This window comes from Sycon ciliatum, chromosome 10 (assembly GCF_964019385.1).
Source record: "Sycon ciliatum chromosome 10, ocSycCili1.1, whole genome shotgun sequence".
NCBI lineage: Eukaryota > Metazoa > Porifera > Calcarea > Leucosolenida > Sycettidae > Sycon > Sycon ciliatum.
This window is the reverse complement of record NC_088652.1, coordinates 6854132-6877949: the sequence shown is the minus strand read 5'-3', so window position 1 is coordinate 6877949 and position 23818 is coordinate 6854132. Positions and strand designations below refer to the sequence as shown.

The 23818-nt window shown below is 47.8% G+C and overlaps 1 protein-coding gene and 1 long non-coding RNA gene across 2 annotated transcripts; one reads left to right on the top strand and one right to left on the bottom strand.

Annotated features, from left to right (window-relative positions):
* LOC135825655 (uncharacterized) lies at positions 1–5488 on the top strand. Its single transcript, XR_010555100.1, has 2 exons — positions 1–976; positions 4310–5488. It is a non-coding gene; the product is annotated as an uncharacterized LOC135825655 (long non-coding RNA).
* A 507-nt stretch (positions 5489–5995) lies between these two features.
* LOC135825654 (RAD51-associated protein 1-like) lies at positions 5996–23653 on the bottom strand. The gene is made up of 8 exons (XM_065338271.1): positions 23245–23653; positions 19895–19965; positions 18761–18908; positions 16581–16942; positions 15979–16133; positions 13462–13558; positions 11833–12084; positions 5996–7053 (listed from the first exon to the last, which is right to left on the bottom strand). The coding sequence occupies exons 1-8, from the start codon at positions 23262–23264 to the stop codon at positions 6902–6904; spliced, it is 1257 nt and encodes a 418-aa protein (XP_065194343.1). The 5' UTR covers positions 23265–23653; the 3' UTR covers positions 5996–6901.
* Positions 23654–23818: the final 165 nt, after the last annotated feature.

The window sequence follows — 23818 nt, the reverse complement described above, 5'->3', positions numbered from 1 at the left end:
TGGACCACGCTGGTTAGTGTTGTTAGCCATGGCCCACTTGTGGCGGTCCGGTTGCCTAGCAAAATCAGCGTGTAGAGCGCGACGGAGTGCCAGCAACGATAAACAGGTTAGTTGATGGGCAACCTGGACAGTAGGAAAAGATCGACAGGTCTGGTGGCTGACAACTTACTTCTGTGATTGACAATCATCTGACAGATTTCGCACCTCGCAGGCTCGTGTAGGCACTCCCCGTAAGAGGATAGATAGAGCTAGAGCCAGTAGAGGCTAGCACCAATATAGCCCAGTACTAGTAGCAGTAGTAACAGAGCGTTTCCAGGTCCATCGCAATGTCAACACACTACTGGCCATTGACACTCGACGCAGCGCAGGGCCACGGCAAGAGCCACTATGACACTTTCGCAGTCACCGGTAACCGTATTCGACCCCTGATTCTTGCTTTCTGTGATCAAAGCTACGCACATGTAATAATAATATGATACACACATGTGATCTGCTAGGGGAGCGGGTCTTCGCTTCCGATATAAAAGCACTGCCCAGTCTCGGCGGGGACCATAGCCAACCTCAGTGCCGTTCTCAGATGGATTTACCACGTCTTCGCGCTCGTGTCTCACAAGTTAGCTGGCTGGAGCCACCGGAAAGTCTGAACGCGTTGCATTGACTTGGTGTGAGATGCGCAAGCCTGAGTAACGAAGTAAATGTTCCTGGCATGCAACATCATTGATCGCAGCTATTCCTTTCCCCTTGTCAGACCAAACGTGGACGAAAATGACACTAATATGTCGCTATTTGCCGCCACTTTCAGCCAATGTGGTCAGCACTTGGATACTTGTTATCACGTGCTCGTGTACCTATTCATTCTGGCCTCAGTTAGCACTGGCTCAGGCGGAATGGCCCGTGCAAGCTTCGAACGGAGTGCAGGGTGGGGCCGGTGCACAAACTGAAGACCACGCGATCCACGTGCGGCGACAGGGCTCAGGTACGTGGGTATAACTCCCGGACCCTCGGTGAACTCCCCCCCCCCCCCCCCCCGGCAAATGCATCATGCACCCCGTTTCCACTTACTACTAATACTAGTACATTGTAGTGCCGCCACGAGAATCAGTACTACCTTCGGAACTTCAAACCATCCACAGCCATCACCTAATTAAGTAAGAGACAACCGGCTCCAGTGGTTGTCACCTTTCACCACTGGTGTCATTCGCACTTTTAGACTTGCCCCATGATGCAGTCTTTTACGCTTTGCACTGCCGCCATTCACAACTTTTAGATTTGCACCATTTACACTTTGCTTTGTGAGTATATAAACCAATACTGATCCAGATTTCTCATTACTGTTTTCTGATGATCGCTTAGTGCGTGAAACTCGGAGTAAAAACGCTTTCTCTGTCCTCTTATTGTGTGAACCAGCTCTTATCTGCCTCTCGGTATTGAGCACTCTCTGGGACAACCTGGAGCCTCGTTGTACTGCATAAGTACAAGTGTTCGTTCACGAAATCTTTCGTTAGAGCACTCCACCAGCAGGCTTGTTACGTACTAAATTTCGTTTTTGGTCGAGGTCTGTCACCCCGAGCGTTCAGAAACAAAACTTCAGTTTGGTACAAAGTTATTTCCTGCAACCTAACGAATATAGCGAGTTAATTCCAAACGAAAATTTGTACTTACACAGTAGCCTTTTTAACATACAGTAGTTTCCTTGTGGGTGAGCGGTTGGCAAAGTGGCTAGAGCATTGGCCTTCCAAACATGAGGTTGTGGGGTCGATTCCCGGCGTGGGTGAGGATCATTTCCACCCCCAGGAGACCCATCTGCGATTGGGTACCTGACTTCGGTTGGGGAGTAGGCATTTCCCGAATCGGCCTGCTTTTTTCGATCGCCTAAGAGAATGTCAAGCAATCATGGAGGGAACTCTCAGCCTGAGCTGGTTTTTCTCGCGGCTGCAACGCACGGGGTAGTGAACCCAGGACAGAAGCGGACCAGGCATCATCATGACTTTGCACATCTATCGTTAGGCTGCTTCATTACGCGACCTGTTTTATTATTATTATTATTATTATTATTAAGAGAATGTCCAAATTCGGCCATGTTAGGAGCTCCAAAGTTAGAATTCGACTCAAAGCCTTACTTGAAATCACCTCTCACAGTATGCATGTACATGTTGATGTATTTAGATGCACACTGTAGAGGCACTAAAATATCCATTTTCGGCGAATTCAGCGCGACATTTGTGAATATGGCGCGATTATCGGCAATTTCTTGAACACCGCTGATTTCGGTGTCTTTTCCTGCGGAAAGTGTTCGGAAATGTCTAAAGTCGCAGTCATTTTTCGCAGATGATGGCTACAGAAATTGTATTTGCATGCTGTTGAGGCACCAAACCATTGATTTTCGGCGCAGTGCGAAAATTGCATATTCGGCGAAAAGATCGGTGATTTCTTCAAAACCAGTGTTTCCGGCGAATATTTCGGCCGGCCGATTTGGGAAATGCCTATTGGAGAGGCAAAGGCGACAAGGGAGGGGAAGATGAGCATCGCGCTCACTATGTCGAGCTAGCTCTATAAAACAGGAGGTCCACAAGAGAGAGATTGGAAGCTTTGTTACAACTCTGAATTTCACGCATTACTACGATCATCAGGCGACTGATGGATCCAAAACGGGCAGCCAGAACATAAGGGGGAGCAAGGTGGGAAATTCTGAGCGGTATCATAGCGCAAACAGGTCTATAATTAGCATGACTGCCAGCCCCCCCCCCCCCCCCCCTCTACACAGTAAGAATTGACTTTGGCTACCCCTGCTGCCTTTGTTTCCTTAGTCCATGTGCATCTACAAGTACAATGCAGTAAACAGTAGGTCAACGATGGGGCTTCAATGGGAACCCATGCCAGGCGCATGTACACTGTATGTGGCCAATGGTGTTCGGAGGTTGCGGATGACCCCCACCCCTCCCCATCCCGCTGACAGCGTTGAAAATTTTTTAAAATAGTTGTTATTTTAAACACACGGCGAGGAGACAACAATTTTATAATTTTTTACATTGCATGAATAAAGTATACAAATGTCGGTTCAGCTAGTTAAAGTAGTTTCATTGATTGCGGTTATAAAGTTGTTATTTTTTAATTTTTTTAAACCCTCTTGCTCAGACATTATACATACACGTGTCTGGGCATCATATACAATTATTCCCGTAGCTATGCAGAAGACGTTACTTCAGTAACGTCTGGCGCTAGCCAGGGTCCACACAGCTTTAATTTGGTATTTGTGTGTTTGTGTGTTTGTTTGTTTGTGTCACGCCTGGCGCTATCCCGTATCTGACGGCAAAAAATCATAGGGATGTTATAATTTTTTCAATTCTCCTATTTTTTCAGGCATATCCTGGGATTCGAACCCGCACTATCGCCCTACATGCATTCCCCCATACACTTCGCATTCATACCCATTCTTCCAAGTTGCTTCACGTTATGATATTGCGTTTGAAAGCCCTATTTGAATATTGCGGGCAGCTGTATGTGGCCAGCTGTGTTTGATGGTACGGTACGGGAGACGGTGTCGTATTACCCTCGATCGTACCTGTCCCGTACCTATCCCTACCGTACCGTATCATCAAAGACGGCTGGCCACAATGCATATTTAAATAGGGCTTTCAAATGCAAGATCATAATGTGAAGCAACTTGGAAGAATTAGTATGTATGCGAAGTGTATCGGGGGATGCATGCAGGGCGCGATAGTGCGGGTTCGAATCCCAGGTTATGTCTTAAAAAAAAGGAATTTTTTAAAGAATTTATAACATCCCTATGCTTTGTTTTGTCTAGGTCATCAAGGCAAAAAAGCATAGCGTAGGGCCCTGAGCTTCCAAGCTCTCTCGTTATGTACATGTACAATGTATATACCGTCTAAATGTACCCACCCCCCCCCCCTCCCTCCCCTTCAGAAGCATGGCTACCTGGCAGGGTGCATGGCCAGGCTTCCACTGTGAACCAGTGGATTGACGGGGTCGCCCTGGCCTGAAAAGATGCTGATGTGACAGGGCTTGGAAGATGTTATCACTGAAACCTTTGTAGTGCATGTTTCACACAGTTATACACCACTACTCAAAAACGGTGTCTCGGCTACAAATTCTTCCAAAAAATAATTAATTAAGTAAAATCCAAATTTTCGGGCCAGGCCCATCTTCAGGAACACACCCATGTACATGTAATTTAGGAAGAAAGCATCCAGCGCCATCAAAGAAGCAAGATAAGCTCACTGCTATTGTCACACTACTCTGTTTGCATGTCTGTTTGTGTGTTCTTATGTGTACCAATCTGTGCAAACAGACCTCCATTCCAGAGCAGGATTGGCACGGACAAGGCCCCGAGTCGTCATGTTTCCCAACCGCGTCACTCTGAAGTGCCCCGTGCAGCAAGCGGCATGCGCAAACGAGACCAGCAAGGGGCTATGCAATGGCATTGTGTGGATGGTGAAGACAAAAGCGTCGAATGATGCACCCCAGCCAGTGACGGCAGTATTTCCGCCCCGCCGATTATCAGCCAAGCGCAAACGGCTTGTCATCAAGCGCTTCCTGGCAAAATTCAGCGGGCGGTACTGGTGCAAAGTCGGGGATCAGTTGATACAAACCTGGGACGTGACCCGGATGAAGCACAACAACAGCATTGTTATTCAACGGGTAGACTACCCCGGGACACCCCCGGTCACTGAACCACCTCCTCGTCCGGTGCCCCTGCGCTTCACCGTCCGGCCCGGAAGTCTGCACCTGGTGCGCCCCGGGGAGCGTGTACTCATGCGCTGCAGTGCAAGTGGTCACCCACGCCCACACATCACGTGGCTGCGCGGATTTCGTGTGATAAGCAAACGGCAGGGGCGCATCAGAGTCAACAAGGACAACTGTCTGGAGTTCGCGAGTGTGGAGAGAGACGACGAAGATACGTATCGATGCGTTGTTGAGAACAGAATGGAACTCCTCTCCAGCACCGCTCAACTCTACGTTGTGTAGCGATGGCAGACGGAGTCTAACTCCGATCACATCAGGGTCACACTGTCCAAGAAACTCAAAGCCTGGCAAAGACACACAGGACAGTGAGTTGCCGAGTGGCCCTCATGCAAACCCCTGGAGCCAATAAGCTGATTCTCCGGGCATCAGAACACTATCGCTATCAACAAGGATAGATCACTTGCGCATCCGTGCCAACAATTCTGCAGTTAGCCGACCCAAGATCATCCTATATAATGACAATCGGCCAAGTGAGCTTGCCACTGAAACTGCACCGACTGAACACACATACCACTGACCCTCTCCTCAAAATCCTGGACATCTTGTCACTACTTGTCATAAGCGTGACAATTGCTATGGAAACATGCAGCATTGAACATTGAAACAGCTAAACCTGTTTTAAATACATGTACGTCACAGTTGAATGTGTCACATGACATGAGATTTATGCATGTTAGCATGTTTGTCACGAATTGTTTAAAAAAAGAAAATTTAGGTAGCAGGATTATTGAGGTGAAATCTAATTTTGGCAATCCAATACATGTATAGGTACGTAGGCAGGAAGAAATCTCCATTTTAATACTGAGAGAGAGAGAGAGAGAGAGAGAGAGAGAGAGAGAGAGAGAGAGAGAGAGAGAGAGAGAGAGAGAGAGAGAGAGAGAGAGAGAGAGAGAGAGAGAGAGAGTGAGAAAGAGAGAGAGAGAAAGAGAGAGAGAGAGAAAGAGAGAGAGAGAAAGAGAGAGAGAGAAAGAGAGAGAAAGAGAGAGAGAAAGAGAGAGAGAGAAAGAGAGAAAGAGAGAGAGAGAGAGACCACCACCACCACCACGTGACTCGGTTAGTGAAAGGCTGAGAATGACAACTCTACTGCCGGAACAGTTGAACCGTAGCATCGAGTGGGCACAATCGATGTGGAACTACATGCAGGACCGGAGTTTTGAACTTGTAATACTCAGCATGGAGCTAGAGACAACTCCCTGATACTCAGTGTCTAGGGGCACTGGACGCTGGCATCGACTTTACCAAAAATAAATAAACTAACCCTGTTTGAATGTGGATGCACAGTGCGTGTAACTGCATGTGCTGATCAGGTCACCTTTGTTAGTGAGAACTGCCCACTGCACAGCTAAATGCTAAACTTGGGAGAATGCATCCCTTTCGCTGGCAAAATTTCACCGCCTCCAAAATTAGCCGTTTACAGTAGTCATTGGTATGTGATATGTATAATCAATGTTTATCTACACTAGGAGTAAGGGACAGACCAGCTGTGCATGACTATGATAAGCTCTATGTGAAAAACAAGCGCAGGGAGAGAGAGAGAGAGAGAGAGAGAGAGAGAGAGAGAGAGAGAGAGAGAGAGAGAGAGAGAGAGAGAGAGAGAGAGAGAGAGAGAGAGAGAGAGAGAGAAAACAGGTGATGTGCGTGCATGCGTGTTTATGTGCACAGGTACGTGCCTAGAGGGAGATGAACAATTGATAAAAGAGAGGCAACGCAGAATACCAGATCCAGAAGGCAGAGAGCGAGCAGCTACACAGGTCTACACCAGATACCAGCCCAGGGTCCGAACATGAACATAGCTAAATTCTAGAGCAGCAAGCTAAGCCAAGGGCTAGACCAGCAAACCAACGCACGTATAACAATCAAGACAAACAGCATAGCCAAGCCAAGGACTGGGACAGAGGCAAAGAGACTGAAGGGTTGTTTGAGAGGGGCCGCATGACCGCTCCACCATCAGAGAAACACTGCCGTGGAGCTCAGTACAACGACAAGTTATGAAATGGTGACCCCACCCAGCCAACAAACAGCACACATACACACGCGTACACACACACGCACACACCTACACATGTACACACACGGACACACACACACACACACACACACACACGGATATAAGCCCATGCGGTGTATTGGCAACGGACTAACCCGATGCACCGGGTGACGTTGCGCTCGGATGGAGAGGCTTGACTCTGACGTTACGCGACAAGCCTAGCCGGATATGACTGGGTGACTTGATGTGCACACCGCCCAAATGAAGAGGGGAAGACGCTGTGCCCAGTCCAGAAACACGAGCTGCAGCCGCAATAGCAAGAAAAAAAGAAAGTATATGCGCATGCTGTTGACAAACATTGAATACAGTCAACTTCGCTAATAACGACTGCGGATATAACGACAATTCGCGAATAACGACAGAATTTCCATGCCCAGAGCAAAGTCCCATCCCACTGTAATACATATAAATGAGACTTCGGGTATAACGGCACTTCGCGAATAAGGACACTTTTTTGATGCCCCGTCGAGTGTCGTTATAAGCGAAGTTGACTGTACACAGAAAAACTCATCAAATCCGGGCACCTTTCGGACTCATCTAGAGTCGCAAAAACGGCTTTTCAACGAAAAAAAAAAAAAACAGAACCAAAACCTATTGATTGGCATAGTAAAATGTTTACTTGCATGCTTCAGGGGTCGACCTCGGACGACTTTGGTAACGGTCTTGCAGACGGAACTGTCATCATGGCATGGACTTACCCTCCACCAGCCGCTACTTGTCAAGTACATGCTGACGCAGTCCGCACAATGGCAGCGGACCGACAGGCATTGCGTGGAGCCCGCCCCACCTAGCAGGACTGATTCTCGTGATCCACGTGATTCTGCCAGACATGTTGTATGCATATTCTATTTTATTTTATACTTTGGATGAAGTTTTCCATTAGTCCTATTGGTATTGTTGCTAACGGCTTTTGTTGACGTCACTTCTGTCATTTCATTGTATCATTGTATCGCATTACTCTTCAGACATCAATCCTGAATGGCATAAGCGAAAGTGGCACCCCGCCACCTATGCGGACATGCTTTTAATAACGAGAGAGCTTGGAAGCTCAGGGCCCTACGCTATGCTTTTTTGCCTTGATGAACTAGACAAAAGAAAGCATAGGGATGTTATAAATTCTTTAAAAAATTCCTTTTTTTTAAGACATAATCTGGGATTCGAACCCGCACTATCGCGCCCTGCATGCATCCCCCGATACACTTCGCATACATACTAATTCTTCCAAGTTGCTTCACATTATGATCTTGCATTTGAAAGCCCTATTTGAGGCTGCGTTTACGCGACAACGATTGAAAACGATTTGCGTTTACACGACAACGAAGTAGGACCTAAACAGAACGAAATCGTTGCGTTTACTACTATCGTTTACACGACAACGCCCGAAAACGATACCTAAACGGAACGAAATAGAAACGCACTTCAAAGTGTTTTGAAACGTTTTGAAACGTTTTCAAAACGTTTTCAAAACGTTTTCGTTCTCGTGTAAACGGTGAAAACAGTGAAAACGGAGCGCGGTCATGAAAACCATTCCGCGCGGGACTATATTTCGCGGGGAAATACCTGACCTTTGCGACCACCAGCACGTACCAACTCCAACTAACGTGTTACTTCCCGCCCTGGCGCCAAGCCAGCACGTGCTAACTCCAGCCTGATAGCCCGTTTTCTGTTTTCGTGTGAACGGTTCAAAACGATTTGCCGTTCTCGTGTAAACGGTTTGAAAACGATTCGAGGCCAGCCCGTTTTCGTTCCGTTTCGTTTCGTTTCATCTCCGTGTAAACGCAGCCTGAATATGCATTGATGGTACGGTACGGTAGGGGATAGGTACGGGACAGGTGCGATTGAGGGTAATACGACACCGTCCCCCGTACCGTACCGTACCATCAAACACAGCTGGCCACATACAGCTGCCCGCAATATTCGAATAGGGCTTTCAAACGCAAGATCATAACGTGAAGCAACTTGGAAGAATGGGTATGAGTGCGAAGTGTATGGGGGAATGCATGTAGGGCGATAGTGCGGGTTCGAATCCCAGGATATGCCTGAAAAAAAAATAGGAGAATTGAACATTTTATAACATCCCTATGCTTTTTTTGCCGTCAGATACGGGATAGCACCAGGCGTGACACAAACAAACAAACAAACACACAAATACCAAATTAAAGCTGTGTGGACCCTGGCTAGCGCCAGACGTTACTGAAGTAACGTCTTCTGCATAGCTACGGGAATACACTTCGCATACATACTAGGTTACGTTTGGTTGGTCACATTCCCAAATGGGAATCACTTGGAATCACTCGGAATCATTCTCGCCCGTTTGGTTGGTCAAAAAAGTGCGTTAGGTTGGTCACATTCCACATGATTCCAGAATGGGAATCGCTGAGAATGATTCTTTTTGGAGAATGATCATTCCACCTCACATGCTGGAATGAGCATTCTCATTCCGGAATCAAAAATGATAATGGCTGCCACGAGCCAAACAATGTAGCAACAGGTTCAAGTGCCTCAAATCATGCACTCAGAAGTACCATGACTCTCTCAAGGAAACTAGAGTCGGGTAAAAGAAAAGACAGCCGCCGTTCCACAAAGACATCATGGAATTGTTATATCAAGTGATTCCTAATTGATTCTGGCGCGTTAGTTTGGTCAGGTGATTCTTGCCGATTCTCATTCCAGAATGGTTGTCATTTACATTCTGAAAATGCCCAACCAAACGCAACCTAATTCTTCCAAGTTGTTTCACATTGTGATCTTGCATTTGAAAGCCCTATTTGAATATGCATTGTGGCCAGCCGTCTTTGATGGCACGGTACGGTAGGGGATAGGTACGGGACAGGTACGATCGAGGGTAATACGACACCGTCTCCCGTACCATACCATCAAACACAGCTGGCCACATACAGCCGCCCGCAATATTCAAATAGGGCTTTCAAACGCAAGATAATAACGTGAAGCAACTTGGAAGAATGGGTATGAATGCGAAGTGTATGGGGGAATGCATGTAGGGCGATAGTGCGGGTTTGAATCCCAGGATATGCCTGAAAAAAATAGGATAATTCAAAAATTTATAACATCCTATGCTTTTTTGCCGTCAGATACGGATAGCGCCAGGCGTGACACAAACAAACACACAAACAAACACCAAATTAAAGCTGTGTGGACCCTGGCTAGCGCCAGACGTTACTAAAGTAACGTCTTCTGCATAGCTACGGGAATAAAACTTTCTTGGAGACAGGAAGCCGGCATATAAGGCCGCGGTCACACCGAGCTCGATTCAGCCGTTCAGCCGAAACAAGCGCTTGTTTACGTCACTATTACCATGGAAATGGCTGAAAAATGTCCTACAAGCGACTTTCAGCCGTGGCTGACTCTCAGCCGTTTTTTCCGGCTTGTTTCAGCCACAGCTTGTACAAGCGGCTGAAAGCCGAAATTCAAAAAATAATTTGAGTGCGCTTGGAGCTCCGGAGCACACCATGTAGCTAGTTGACATGATGAACTGATATTAGAGAGGTTCCGGGGTACGATTTTCCGTGCCAAAATCCGTGTGGGCGCCACCAATGCGTGCTCCATACGATTTTTTGGCACGGAGAATCCGTGTGGACTGGCTTTCATACGAACCATGTTTCGTATGGAGATTTTGCGTCATCGGGTGCAGAAAGATTTTTCGAGTACAAATTTGGTACGAGAAACATCGATTTTCCGCGGGAAGTTTTGATTTCGGTACAAATTTTCAAAATAAAAAGCATAGCGCGGGAATGTGACGTGTTTGCAATCGTAACCTAGGCAATGACGGCAAACACATAAGTTCCGTACTCCGGAACATTTCACTGCTCGAAAACGACGTATAAAAAATCCGTAGCGCCTCTACGGATTTTGGCACGAAAAGTCGTACTCCGGAACCTCTCTAATGATGTTCTTTCTTGTGTCCGGGGAACCGTGCTATCCCTGTGCCTTTGGTTTTGACCGTGAGTCTGTCTATCCAGCTACACTGTATTCAGTTTGATTTGGATTTTGTCCGACGACCATGGATTTCTGCCTCTGTGCCTCTAGACTGCTGCGTAGATTGTTGGAGCTGTGGTTTGAGGCCAAGACAAGGCACCACACTCACGACCGAATTCATGAAGAAAGCCGGGTACGAAGAAGAGAGTGGATTGCAACTGAGTTGAAGAACGGCAACCGGCGGGGCAGAAAGCTCGACATCAGGAAACACCACCCGAACCATCGCGTCACGGGCCATGCACACCGAACAAATAAAAAGAGCACGACTTCGCAATTCAGAATCCTGGCTTCCTTTGCTTCTTCATCAAAACTGAACACTGGAACAAGTACAGTTTTAGATCGCGAACGTTCTGCTTTCCGGTTTCTTGCAAACATTGGTGTGTTTCGAGTTATTCAAAATTTGGCGGGTAAGAAAAACAAGCCATTCAAGCTTTGCACTCAAGGTCTGGTGTGACCGCGTCACAGGGACCACGCAAGCCAGCTGAGCGCCAGCGATAACAAGCCCAAAGTGGCTTGTTTTGGTGTGACCGGGGCCTAAGGGAAAGAAAAACTACAAATCTCAAGCTATTCTTCACCATCAACAGCAATTATCACCTAGGTGTAATGGTTACCACCCTTGTGATGCTACTTATCTCTATGTTTCATTGGTTCTGCTTGCTTGCATTTCATTTGAAGAGAATGCCCGAAAACTGGTTCATGAATTTCGGAGTCCTTATTTTGCTGAAGATGGTGAAGAACAGCTTGAGATTTGTAGTTTTTCTTTCCCTGATAAAATAAATACAGAGGAAATAAAGCTGCCTTTGGAGTGAAAAACTTGCCGGCGCCTTCCAGGTTCAGCCTGGTCCCATAGCTCAGTGGTTAGAGTATTGTTCATGACAAGCAAGGTCCCGGGTTCGAGGCCTGGTGGGTCTGGCGATTTTGTCTCTTTTCAGGTAGTTCACATCCCCGACTGATCCTTTGAATTTGAAGTTCTCCCAATGCTTTCAAGAAGAAATAAAATATATAAAATAAAACACTGCACTCACCTGGACCTGTAGAAGCAGTTTGCTTGGCGGCGTTACTGACCGATACAGCAGCAGGAGGTACTGGCGTCCGCGTCACACCAACAGAACGCTTGACCGGCGATTTCATGGAACTAGCACTGGTAACCGCTGGCGATCGCTTTGCAGCCGTGGCCGCCGGTTTCCGTGGTGTTGCGGTGGCTGCCGTTCTCCCTTTACTGGCAGGAGGTGCAGCCGTGGACACTGTGCTGGCTGCGGACTTTGTTGTCTTCGGGGCTGCATGGATACACACGGACACAAACACACATGCATGAATACCTCTAAATGCACATGCATGAATACCTCTACATGAATAGTTTGTTTTTTGTTGTTTGTATTCTTTATTTAGAGTGGGAAGTCCAAAACAGGCCCTAGCCTAATAACAATGGTCCCACTAGTGGGGGAATGCTGTATATCTGTGCATAAGGATCAGTGAGTGTAACAGCAACTAGTAGGGAAAGAAAAAGAGAGAAGAAAAACAACTCAAAACAGGAGTTGCGACTTGCATAGGAAGAAAATAACGGAAAGAGCAGTGCATACAGCATTTATAAAGAGGCTTATTTATCTGGTAAGCAAAAAGGCAAGAGCCATTGACTTAAAGCGATTGCGTTTTCTTTCTTGCCTGACCGCAGCGGGGAGCTGGTTCCATAAGATGGTCCCAGCATAGGTAACACGTTTGGCAAGGTATGCAGTTGGGCTGGCTGGGACAATCAGTAAATTGCTGCGCCCACCACGAGTTTGTACTGATGGTAGAGGAGTCATGGAGACAACGCCAGATAAAAACCAGAAGGTGCATGTTGGCGTATGTGGTCAATGTTTGGATGTTCACGCGTGTAAGAATATTGCTTGTGGGTGTCCCCGGAGGTACCCTACAGACTGTGCGTACAGCTTAGAATCAAAATGCGACAAGCGCCCGAAATTTGAGAAATTTAGTTTTTGAGCTCAGTGTAATCAATACATCTAGAGACACCTGCAGGCAAAATTTCACATTCAAAATCTGACAGGAACCACTGGCGACCAAATATGGATTTAGATACAAACCGCAGATAAAATAAATCCTCCTTCGTCATTATCTGAAGAAGGATGCAATGGATATCTCGCGTTGTCCATCTAAACTCTTCAACTGCACATGCTGAATATCCCCCCCCCCCCCCCCCCCCCCCCCCCCCCCCCCCCCCCCCCCCCCCCCCCCCCCCCCCCCGAAGTCATATACAGTCGATCTTGCGAATAACGACCCTCGATCGGCCATGGAAAGAGTGTTGTTCTGCGCGAGGTTTAAAGCATGTGGTCAAGTGGTTGCTTGGTCTGAAGATGGTGCTGCCATTCGCGAGCTGAGGTCATATGCGAGGTTGTTCTTTGCAAGGTTGACTGTACGCGTGACACATACAGGTGTGCTTGCATGTAAAAGAGAACAAGTCACAGAAGTGTACACAGACAGGTGTGTAGGTTTAAGGCAGCAATAAACAACTAGAACTGAAGGAGAGAAGCTAAGAACGGGATTGCAATGAACACAAGATGTGTAATAACCAAGAAAAAAAGTAGAGAGAGAGAGAGAGAGAGAGAGAGAGAGAGAGAGAGAGAGAGAGAGAGAGAGAGAGAGAGAGGCACTCTTACATTTCGTTGTCCGTGCAGGTGCCTTCTTAGCCGGAGACTTTGTCGCCGCCGCGCTCTTGCGGCCCTTAGCGGCTGCAGATGCCGCCGGTGGCTTCCCCTGCAAATGTAGCCAGTATCAACAGCACAGTATACAAATTCCAAGGTCACGGCTGCGATAGAGATCATCTATCTTCACTCTAACCTTGACAAACTAATACAGTAAAACCAGTCTTGGCGACCACTCGGATAAGGTGACCACCTGTCCAAGAAGACCACTGCAACCAGGACCAAAAGGATGCTATATCTAGTCAAATGACCCTGGATAAGGAGACCACCTGTTAACAGAGATCACATTTTGAAGGGCCCTTGAGCAGGTCTTAGACAGGTTTCACTGTAAATTCATCCACAGACATTGATTTCAAACGCCATGCCGCAAATCTTATGGCTGACTAGAACGTACACAAAGTCATTTCAAGTGAGACGAACAGCGCGTGATTTTCGCACAAAATGGGAAATTCCCCGGCAGTGCCGGGCACAATAGTCAGGCGAGCGGTCCGCCCATGAAGGACGGAGAGCTTGGGAGATCTTTGGTGACCTCCAACCCTGCGAGCGAGGCCTGCAAATCCCACACGCTAGCAGGGCTATGGGTAGAAACCTGGGCGCACCCAGAGCTTCGCGCAACACCCTCGTAATGCTAGCCGTGAATACATAATTACGTGAAGCTGTGTGTGGACCCTGGCTAGCGCCAGACGTTACCGAAGTAACGCCTTTTGCATAGCTACGGGAATAAATACAGGGTAAGCAGCAGATGGCATACAGTATTGTCTTGTATAAAAGCTGGTCTCGTATATAAGCCTGTTTTGAAAAGAGACCGGATTAAGCCTGGCTTTAGTATTGACATACATAGAGACACATGGTTTGAATAGAAGACTGACTTGAATAGAAGTCTAGCACTGACATCGGCTTCTATAGGAAGAAGCATGGCTTATATACGCGACATTACGGCAAGGTAGAAGATACTAGAGAGAAGCATGATATCTCAGAAATACTAACAATGGAGCTACGGATAGGCCATAGGGTCTGCAAACAGGCAAATGCCCGTTAGCACAACATCAGCAAATTATACAGGGAAACGTGTCCAAGACGACCGCTCAAGGGACCTTCAAAATGTGGTCTCCTTATCCAGGGTTATTTGACTGGAAATAGCATCCCTTTTGATCCTGGTTGCAGGTCTTCTGAAAACGGTGGTCACCTTATCCCAGTGGTCACCTTATCCCAGTGGTCACCTTATCCCAGTGGTCACCTTATCCCAGTGGTCACCTTATCCCAGTGGTCACCTTATCCCAGTGGTCACCTTATCCCAGTGGTCACCTTATCTCAGTGGTCACCTTATCCCAGTGGTCACCTTATCCCAGTGGTCACCTTATCCCAGTGGTCACCTTATCCCAGTGGTCACCTTATCCCAGTGGTCACCTTATCCCAGTGGTCACCTTATCCCAGTGGTCACCTTAGGGCGCGTTCAGACTACCGATAAAAAGTGACCGATAGGGAAAGTCGCCAAGGTGATTTGATCACGTGACGTTACTGGCACGTTACCGGTGGGAAAGTTTTACTGCCGCGGCTGATGCGGCAGTAAACTTTTACCGGCAGTAAAACAGTGCTCAGGCTGCATGCGCGCTGCGAAAAAAAGGGAAAATCCCTTGTCAGTGCCGCGGTGAGAGCTGAAAACTTCACGGTCACGTTAGTTTGTTATCGGTAGTGTGAATGTCCTTCACGGTTTATCGGCATTCACGGTTTGACGGGGTTCACGGTAGTCTGAACGCGCCCTTATCCCAGTGGTCACCTTATCCCAGTGGTCCCCTTATCCCAGTGGTCACCTTATCCCAGTGGTCACCTTATCCCAGTGGTCACCTTATCCCAGTGGTCACCTTATCCCGGTGGTCACCTTATCCCGGTGGTCACCTTATCCCAGTGGTCACCTTATCCCAGTGGTCACCTTATCCCAGTGGTCACCTTATCCCAGTGGTCACCTTATCCCAGTGGTCACCTTATCCCAGTGGTCACCTTATCCCAGTGGTCACCTTATCCCAGTGGTCACCTTATCCCAGTGGTCACCTTATCCCGGTGGTCACCTTATCCCAGTGGTCACCTTATCCCAGTGGTCACCTTATCCCAGTGGTCACCTTATCCCGGTGGTCACCTTATCCCAGTGGTCACCTTATCCCAGTGGTCACCTTATCCCAGTGGTCACCTTATCCCGGTGGTCACCTTATCCCAGTGGTCACCTTATCCCAGTGGTCACCTTATCCCAGTGGTCACCTTATCCCAGTGGTCACCTTATCCCAGTGGTCACCTTATCCCGGTGGTCACCTTATCCCAGTGGTCACCTTATCCCAGTGGTCACCTTATCCCAGTGGTCACCTTATCCCAGTGGTCACCTTATCCCGGTGGTCACCTTATCCCAGCGGTCACCTTATCCCAGTGGTCACCTTGACAAGTATTACTGTAGGTTAAAAGCAAGACTTGACTTGCACCTACCTTTCCTTTTGCGGCTGTCTTCTTCTTGGATGAAGGCGCGCCGTCGAAGTCGCTATCGTCATCAGAAGCAGAGAATCCATCGCTTGAGTCCTCCCCCTCCTCGCCAAACGATTCGTCGTCTTCCTCTTCGGGATCGTCCATTTCAGCATCACTGTCTGCAGACATTGAGTAAAACGAACCAGAAAAGCTTGCACGGCGACATCCAGATTGAATGCAGAGTATGTGTGTGTGTGGGGGGGGGGGGGGAGTGGGTGTTTGTGTGCGCGCATGCGTGTGTATGTGCCAAAACAGAGCCATACACACAAGACGTTTTAAAAGAACGATCTGTCCCGTGTCGCACCAGGCTTTTTAAACATGAACCAACCTGCAATAGCCACTGATGGCGGACTACATGACCTTCAACACATACCGGTACATGTACGGTATAAGCATGAGGAGCATCACTATGGCAACCACACAAGGCGTCAGAATTTAGTCATAAGAAGCGTGGAGAAGAAGAAAGAAACTGCTCTGAAAATGGACAGATAGACAAGAAGAACAACCCTATTAAAACATTGGATACTTATTGGACCTGAGCTGGAGAGGCTCTCATTTCGACTTACCACTATCGATGGTCTTCTTTTTCACCTGTTTGCGTGCACCGGTCGGCGCTTTGCGTGGAGAACCGGCTCTCGCAGTTGCTGGCTCCGTTACACTTCCTGCGGCCTGCCCGCCGTCATCCTCGGAGCTGTCATCGCTCAGAATGGCGCTCTTCCGCTTGCGGTTTCGCGGTCGCACGACGTCATCCGTCGCATCGTCTGTGGCGACCGAGTGTCGCTCGTCCACGGCGGGGGCAGTTGTTTCGTTTGTCGCCGTAGTCTCCGTGCTCTGCGACGAGCTGGTAGAGGAGGCGCTGTTCTCCTGAGCGGACGCGCTCAGCGCAGCGTTCAGATCCCTCATGAACAGCTTCTCCTCGACAGACAACCTGCACGATCGGAGAAAATCAAAACATAGTGTGAGAGAGAGAGAGAGAGAGAGAGAGAGAGAGAGAGAGAGAGAGAGAGAGAGAGAGAGAGAGAGACCACAGCAAAGATACAACCCATAGCATGGCAAGGTGTGCACTGTTTTAGTTTGATATCAGGGATGATACTTGCAGCAAAAATCCCGAAATCAAATTCTCTGAATTTCTGCCATCAAATATTCCGTAGCAACAAATTTTAGCCCTCAGAGGCCAAGGCCAAAAATATATACTGTACAGGCAGAAAATTTCGTCGGTCAATAATTTCGTCCAACACCAAAGAAAGGGATTTCGTCCGGTTGAAAATTTAGTCCATGGACTATAACAGTGTATTGAAACGCTGGACAAATCGACATTCGTCCGGCATTTAATTTAGTCCCATAGTTCCTTGGACAAAAAAGACGAAATTAAATTCCAGACGAATATTTCTGCTTGTACAGTACTGTAAAACAAACAATAGGAGGACAGAGAAAGTGTTTTTACTCCAAGCTTCACGCACTAAGCGATCATCAGAAAACAGTAATGAGAAATCTGGATCAGTATTGGTTTATATACTCACAAAGCAAAGTGTAAATAGCTGCAGCATGGCGCAAATCTAAGTTGTGAATGGCGGCATTGCAAAGCGTGAATGACTGCATCATGAGGCAAATCCAAAAGTAAAAGTGCGAATGACAGCAGTGGTGAAAGGTGACAACCACTGGAGCCGGTTGTCTCTTACTTAATTACACTGTAAAACATGTAATTTTAGGTGCATTAAAATTTCGGCGCCAGAGACCTGCCAGGTTTTAGGTGTAATGTAGAATTAGGTGACCAGCGTTCCCTTCACATACAGTCCATACTCTAGTGCCTTTTAGGTGTAATTTAAATTTAGGTGCCTGGTTTCTCTACCGCTAAAATATGGCGTTAACAGTCTGCTGTACAGGGGCCGAACACAGACACACCAACACACGTGCGAACAGATGATACACGTAGCCAAACAGAGAGGGAAGCTGAACGCCAGCAGGTATGATTGACACCGGCAGCGACTTACAGCAGTAGATAACACCAAATCTTCTCTAAAAGCAAACATCCATACTGAAAAACGCGATACTTTCGGTGTTAATTTACTTTCGGTGATTTCGGTAGTGAAACAAGCACCTAAATTGAGATTACACCTAAAAGCATGGACTCGGATGGAGAGCCAATGATTAATTTATAGAAAATAAAAAGGGCCATTATAGCGTAACTTGTAGTTCCTTGGTCCTTTTTTTATTTTCTACACCTAAAAACCACCAGAGTATTCACTGCATGTGAAGGGCATGCTGGTCATCTAATTCTGCATAACACCTGAAACCTGGCAAGTTCGTGGTACTGAAATTTTAAATACACCTGAAATCACATGTTTCTGTCCCCGGGGAAAATTGCGATTCCGCGGCCGCGTTTTTCCCCGCGTTTTTGCGATTTTTTAAAAGACCGTGTTTTCCGCGATTTTCCCGCGTTTTTTGAACTTTTTTGTTGCACTACACGTACACACAGTGCACTGTTCGGTCAGCAACGTCTCATCGTGGCGGCGTTTTACTCAAATATGACGAGTGCTTACACCAGAGACTTGTAACTGATTGATTTCACTACATACTCACTGAAAATTGCCGCACATCAATATTATTCACCGCATATTTACCGCAAATTCACCGTAAATTATGCCATATTATGCCGCGTTTTTCCCCGCGTTTTTTGCGATTTTTTTCCGCAATTTTCCCCGGGGACAGATGTTATACAGGGTCTCCAAAGCACATGAACACACACCTGGGCTGCTTCTTGACTGGAGAGAATGTCGGCGAGTCCTTCATTGGGGCTGCTTTCTTCTTCTTTGGCACATCCTTTGTCGGAGCAGGCTCGGTAGAGTTACCGCCTGAAGCAGGTTTTCTTGTACTCGGCGAGTCCTTGAAGTCATCTGATACACATGTATGAACAAGGACCAACAGTAAAAAAATATTTAAAAAAAGTGAAGTTAGCCGGTTTCGTGGCCGCAGCACCCGACATGTTGAGGAACACATCAAGCAACTACATTCGCATCGGCGGGCCACCACTTCGCCCATATATCCTCAGTGTCGATTGTCGAATGCAGACCTCACAAGTGAGTCAGGGGAGAGGGGATAAGTCTCTCAACAAGCGGGCATGCAAAGGCCATATAACCCCATAAACGGCATCCTTGTTACCCTCACACCGAGCAAGTGAGTACCTAGTTCACCAGGACCACCAGTAGTCATACCGTAAAGTTCCGTGTATACGCCCACTCGACATAACGCCCATGCCCAAAATAACGCCCATCGAATCGACATCAACACTCAAAGCTGGTGAGTTCGCCCATTCCCGAAAACCGCCCAGGGCGATGCTGTACCTGTGTATGCGCACGTGTGCAAAATGTTATGCATGCTTATCAAAACACAAGCAATACAATATGCACCTTGTATAGGCTCAGTCCTGAAATAACGCCCAAGCCCAAGTATACGCCCAGTTGTCAGACCCTTGTTCTGTATACGCCCGGGGCTTATTTACGGAACTTTACGGTATCAATATTATCACCACCGTCACCACCATCGCCACCACAACGACAGCAGCAGCAGCAACAGTGGAAGCAAGCAACAACAACGAGAAAGTCAGAAAGAGCTGCACAAAGGTTTGCAGCAGCACGACATCAATCCAGGACAATATGACGATTGCCTCAAATGCAGAGTACTTGAGCTATCTTCCATTCAGTCAGAATAGGAATGGGTCTTGGCATTGCACATTGACAGATACAAATTGAGAGAGGGTGGGGTAGGGGGGGGGGGGGGGAGGTGTGTGGAAGAGAGAGTGAGAGTGAGAAAGAGAGAGAGAGAGGGAGAGAGAGAGAGAGAGAGAAAAAGAGAGAGAAAGTGAGGGAGTATGTGCACTCGCCTTCACTGTCGGATGAACCATCGTTACCCGCTGCGGCTGAGAACTTGGCGTAATCCACAGGCTTACGCGACCTAACAAGGCAGAGCAAAGATCAGATACCAAAAGGTCATGACAAATCGATTCCTTCTGCACGCGCGAACGTGTACATGCGTGTACGTGTCTGTGTGTGCGCGCAAGCAACCATGCACGCTTGTGAGTATATGTGTGTGTGTGTGTGTGTGTGTGTGTGTGTGTGTGTGTGTGTGTGTGTGTGCGTGCGTGTGCGTGCGTGTGTGATGTTTCACTTCAAGGTACCAGTGCACCTAGTGCCTGCTTCTATCAAAGCAGCATGCTGTCCATACTGGTTACCCAAGCAAGTGTAGGGTGAGCATAGGTAGGTAGCTGTCTTGATCGTTTTATGCCGATGTACTCCGTGTGGTGCAGACCAGGTGTGCATTGGTGGTCAATTCACATGGCTTCGCCAGTTTGTGTGGATTAGACAGTTATCTGGCGCAAGTCTTTATCTGTCTCATTCAGATCTTGTTCGCTATCGTTGCGATAAGAGAAAATCTGTGGGTGCACATCCGGTGCATTTGCAGATTTGCGTGCTTCTCTTGCGACGGGCGTATACATGGTACATGGTGTGTGTGTGTGTGTGTGTGTGTGTGTGTGTGTGTGTGTGTGTGTGTGTGTGTGTGTGTGTGTGTGTGTGTGTGTGTGTGGTGTGAAGCGCTGGCCGGATGGCGTGTCCTCGGACTTTAATGTCATCGGTTTGTCTGAAGCGGACTGGTATGACACAGCGCAGGAGAGATCCGCCTGGTTTCCGTGTAACGTGTTGTTGACAGAGGGTTGAGAAGGAAGCCCCAGACATCCCGTGCCCCAACTACCGCTGTGACAGAGTGTTCCGTCGTCCTGGTGACCTCAAGCGGCATGCGCCATACTGCAGATTTCGGGTTTAGAGCCTCAGCGTGAGGAAGCCATCGCTATCATTGCTACGGCAAGTTTCAAGGTGTGTGTGTGTGTGTGTGTGTGTGTGTGTGTGTGTGTGTGTGTGTGTGTGTGTGTGTGTGTGTGTGTGTGTGTGTGTGTGTGTGTGTGTGTGTGTGTGTGTGTACATGTACAAGTATGTGTGTGTGGGGGGGGGGGGGGGTGCTTGTCTGTGCGCACATGTGTATGTGTGCATGCATGTGTGTGCATGCCATTCAAAGTAAGTGACAACTTTTGTTTGCCTTTTCTTGGATGGTTTGTGTCGATCAAAATGTAGGTTTGCAACAGGCAAACCAAAGTTATCATGCCACAGAAGCACTCGCAGCCAGCGCCTCGCAGGCAGTCCACAACGCCGGCTGTCATCGTCTCCAAGCGTGGGGAAAATGGCACAGGCGCAAGCGTGGGACTCTCAGCCTTGCTGGCAACGAACAGCAGCGAGACCTTTCTATGCAAACAAATTAGCAAATTTGCAAGAGCACCTTGGCATGCAATATCAGCAGTGTTGTGCGATCTTTCTCCCACCCACCACAACCCACTTCTAAGTACTAGCGCCTTCAGAAAGGGGGGGGGGGGGGGGAAGCAAGCAAAGCCCCTCAGCTGAATGCATTTTGGAACAATTCTCTGCATGAGCTTTCAAGCACTGGCGGCACGCGCTGCCCAGCAGCAGGACCACATGGTCCCAGCAGGACCAGCTGGTCCCAGCATAGACACATTGTGTCCAGCAGCCGGGCCAATTGGCCCCAGCATACAGCAGGACCGTCCGGTCCCAGCAGTCATTTGACTACCTGCGCACAGCCGCGCCCCACAAGGGCACAGCAGCATTAGTTGGGATCATTGGCCTTAACCGTTTGCACCCCGCGCCCGAGTATACTCGTTTTGTAGCATGCCCTGCTTTCCCAAGCCCGAGTATACTCGGGTAGAAAATGTACTGTATGTACAGTGAACTCGGATTGCATATACCTCGCTATTCAAACATTCGTAACTCTGTTATACTTTCTTCGATTCTCACACCTGACGGCTCGTTGGAAAGCTGAAGGAATAAGCTTTCCAATGGTAAGTCGTTTGCTGGGGCGAAAAGTAAAATACAGGAGCGCCGAAGGTGGAAACGCAATTCACGGGCCGAAATACAGGGCACAAAATTTCGCACCTTGGATTTTCGAGTGGACATCGGCAGGGAAGGGACTTTCCCTATGACTCACAGGGGCACAGCCCATGCGTGTTGGGTACCAAAATGAGCGCTTGAACTTCAGGAATCTGAGAGAGTTTGAATTTTTGCTCTGCGCTGAGTAAAACTGTAGAAGCGAAGAAATTTGTGACTGGGTGTGGAATATCTCTTCGAGGCCCGATAGAGGAGCTCTCAACGGAGTGTGAAGGCAACTCTATTGCTCCTGCTGAGTGATTATTCTTTTCGTTTGGACAGAGAAGGCTTCAAGCTTTCCAAAGAGCCCAAGATGATTAACTTCCGTTCCTGGTGAGTGAAGTTAGAATTTTTTCGAATCACAGGTCTGCTCTGCCGGGCGACAGAGAGAGAGGCGCAGCGAGCGGACTGGGATTCATGGGTTTCAGGCCGGGGTGGAAAAGGTTAATCTCTTGCACTGCCTGCATTGTAACAGAATTTTCTACAATCCCGCTTTGCAGGGCCGCCTGGTGTAAATACATTGTTGCAAACAATTCGCAGATTACAAATTCTGCTACAAAACACTTGATATGATCCGGCCGCAGCAGCTCGGCAACTCCAACTTCCACTTGCTTGATGTGCGTGTGTGTGGGAACAAAATTTACGACGTAGTAATTTGTACTGTGTACCGACATGTTTAAGTCAGCTTCACGTGATGTACTTCAAGTAGAGGACACCCAGCAATCCTTGTACATGTACGTGTATTTATTATTACGCACACACTCATGGCCGGCCAAGGCCAATCAAGGAGGAGGTGAGGGCGATAATAGAGAGGTTCCGCACTACGTAAAGTTGAGCAACTTTACGTTAGTGGGCGGGAAAACCCGTGAATTCGCGAGTTTGCACTCCACTTACGGAAAGTTGTCTACGGAGAGTACGTAGATAGGGCTCTGATAACGTAGCTGGTCCGTTAATGGATTGGGTACAAATTTATGACTCTCTCCCCAGGTCGATCTGGTCGTACACTGCCGCGTTCGGAGTTGCCAAGGGCAGCTACGTGATTTGAAAACTCCGTATGGCGGAACCCAGATCCGCATGCAGTTTACGTAAGACTTTCCGTAGATCGACTACGTTTTTTACTAACGTAATTACGTTATGCGGAACCTCTCTAATAGCCAGCCATGGCAACAACAACAACAAACATGTGTATGGTTTTGATGGATCCCTCACACTCACAGGAAAGTTTGGCTAAATCGAGGGCACTCACCTAACAGACCGACGCTCCATCCTTGATTGTGACCCCTCGCTGCATGCGCTCACACACTCCTGGGCGCTGATGTGCAAATACCGTAGATATTTCAGAAAAGAAATTTGCTTGGAGGGGCTCGGCGAGAACGACACAACGCACGCGCACTCTCTCTCCTTCTACACTCAGCAAATCTGCCACTGCCGACGATGCGTCTGTTAGGCCAGTACTGGGCGCAACGTTTGATCAGAATCTCCTAGCATCTCCTGACGTCGGTTGAGAATCGGCAGATCTTACTCACACAAGTTCAAACCAAGCTGAAGATAAGAGGATATTCTACCATGGACTACGGATAGAATGGACTCGGGTCTCGAGGTTGTTTGAACTTTGAGTTATTAAATCTGTTCTCTTCCATCAATCCTGGATTCGGAAGGAGACGCTGACTTGTCCAAACAGCGTGTGACGTTCGATGACATGTTCATAATTTCGCGCCATTGCGGCGCAGAATCATTTTTTTGTGTTATTTATTTTGTTGCGAAAAGTCATATTAAATATTAAAATTCAAAATTGTGCATACAAATAATTATTACAATGT

What these genes read in the sequence shown, in the direction of transcription:
- LOC135825654 (XM_065338271.1), bottom strand. Translation starts at nt 23,264, where the DNA reads ATGGAGCGTCGGTCTGTTAG. An exon ending in ATGGAGCGTCGGTCTGTTAG is followed by an intron (nt 19,966 to 23,244) that starts GTGAGTGCCCTC and finishes CTGCCTTGTTAG; the next exon opens with GTCGCGTAAGCCTGTGGATT. An exon ending in AAAGAAGACCATCGATAGTG is followed by an intron (nt 16,134 to 16,580) that starts GTAAGTCGAAAT and finishes CAATGTCTGCAG; the next exon opens with ACAGTGATGCTGAAATGGAC.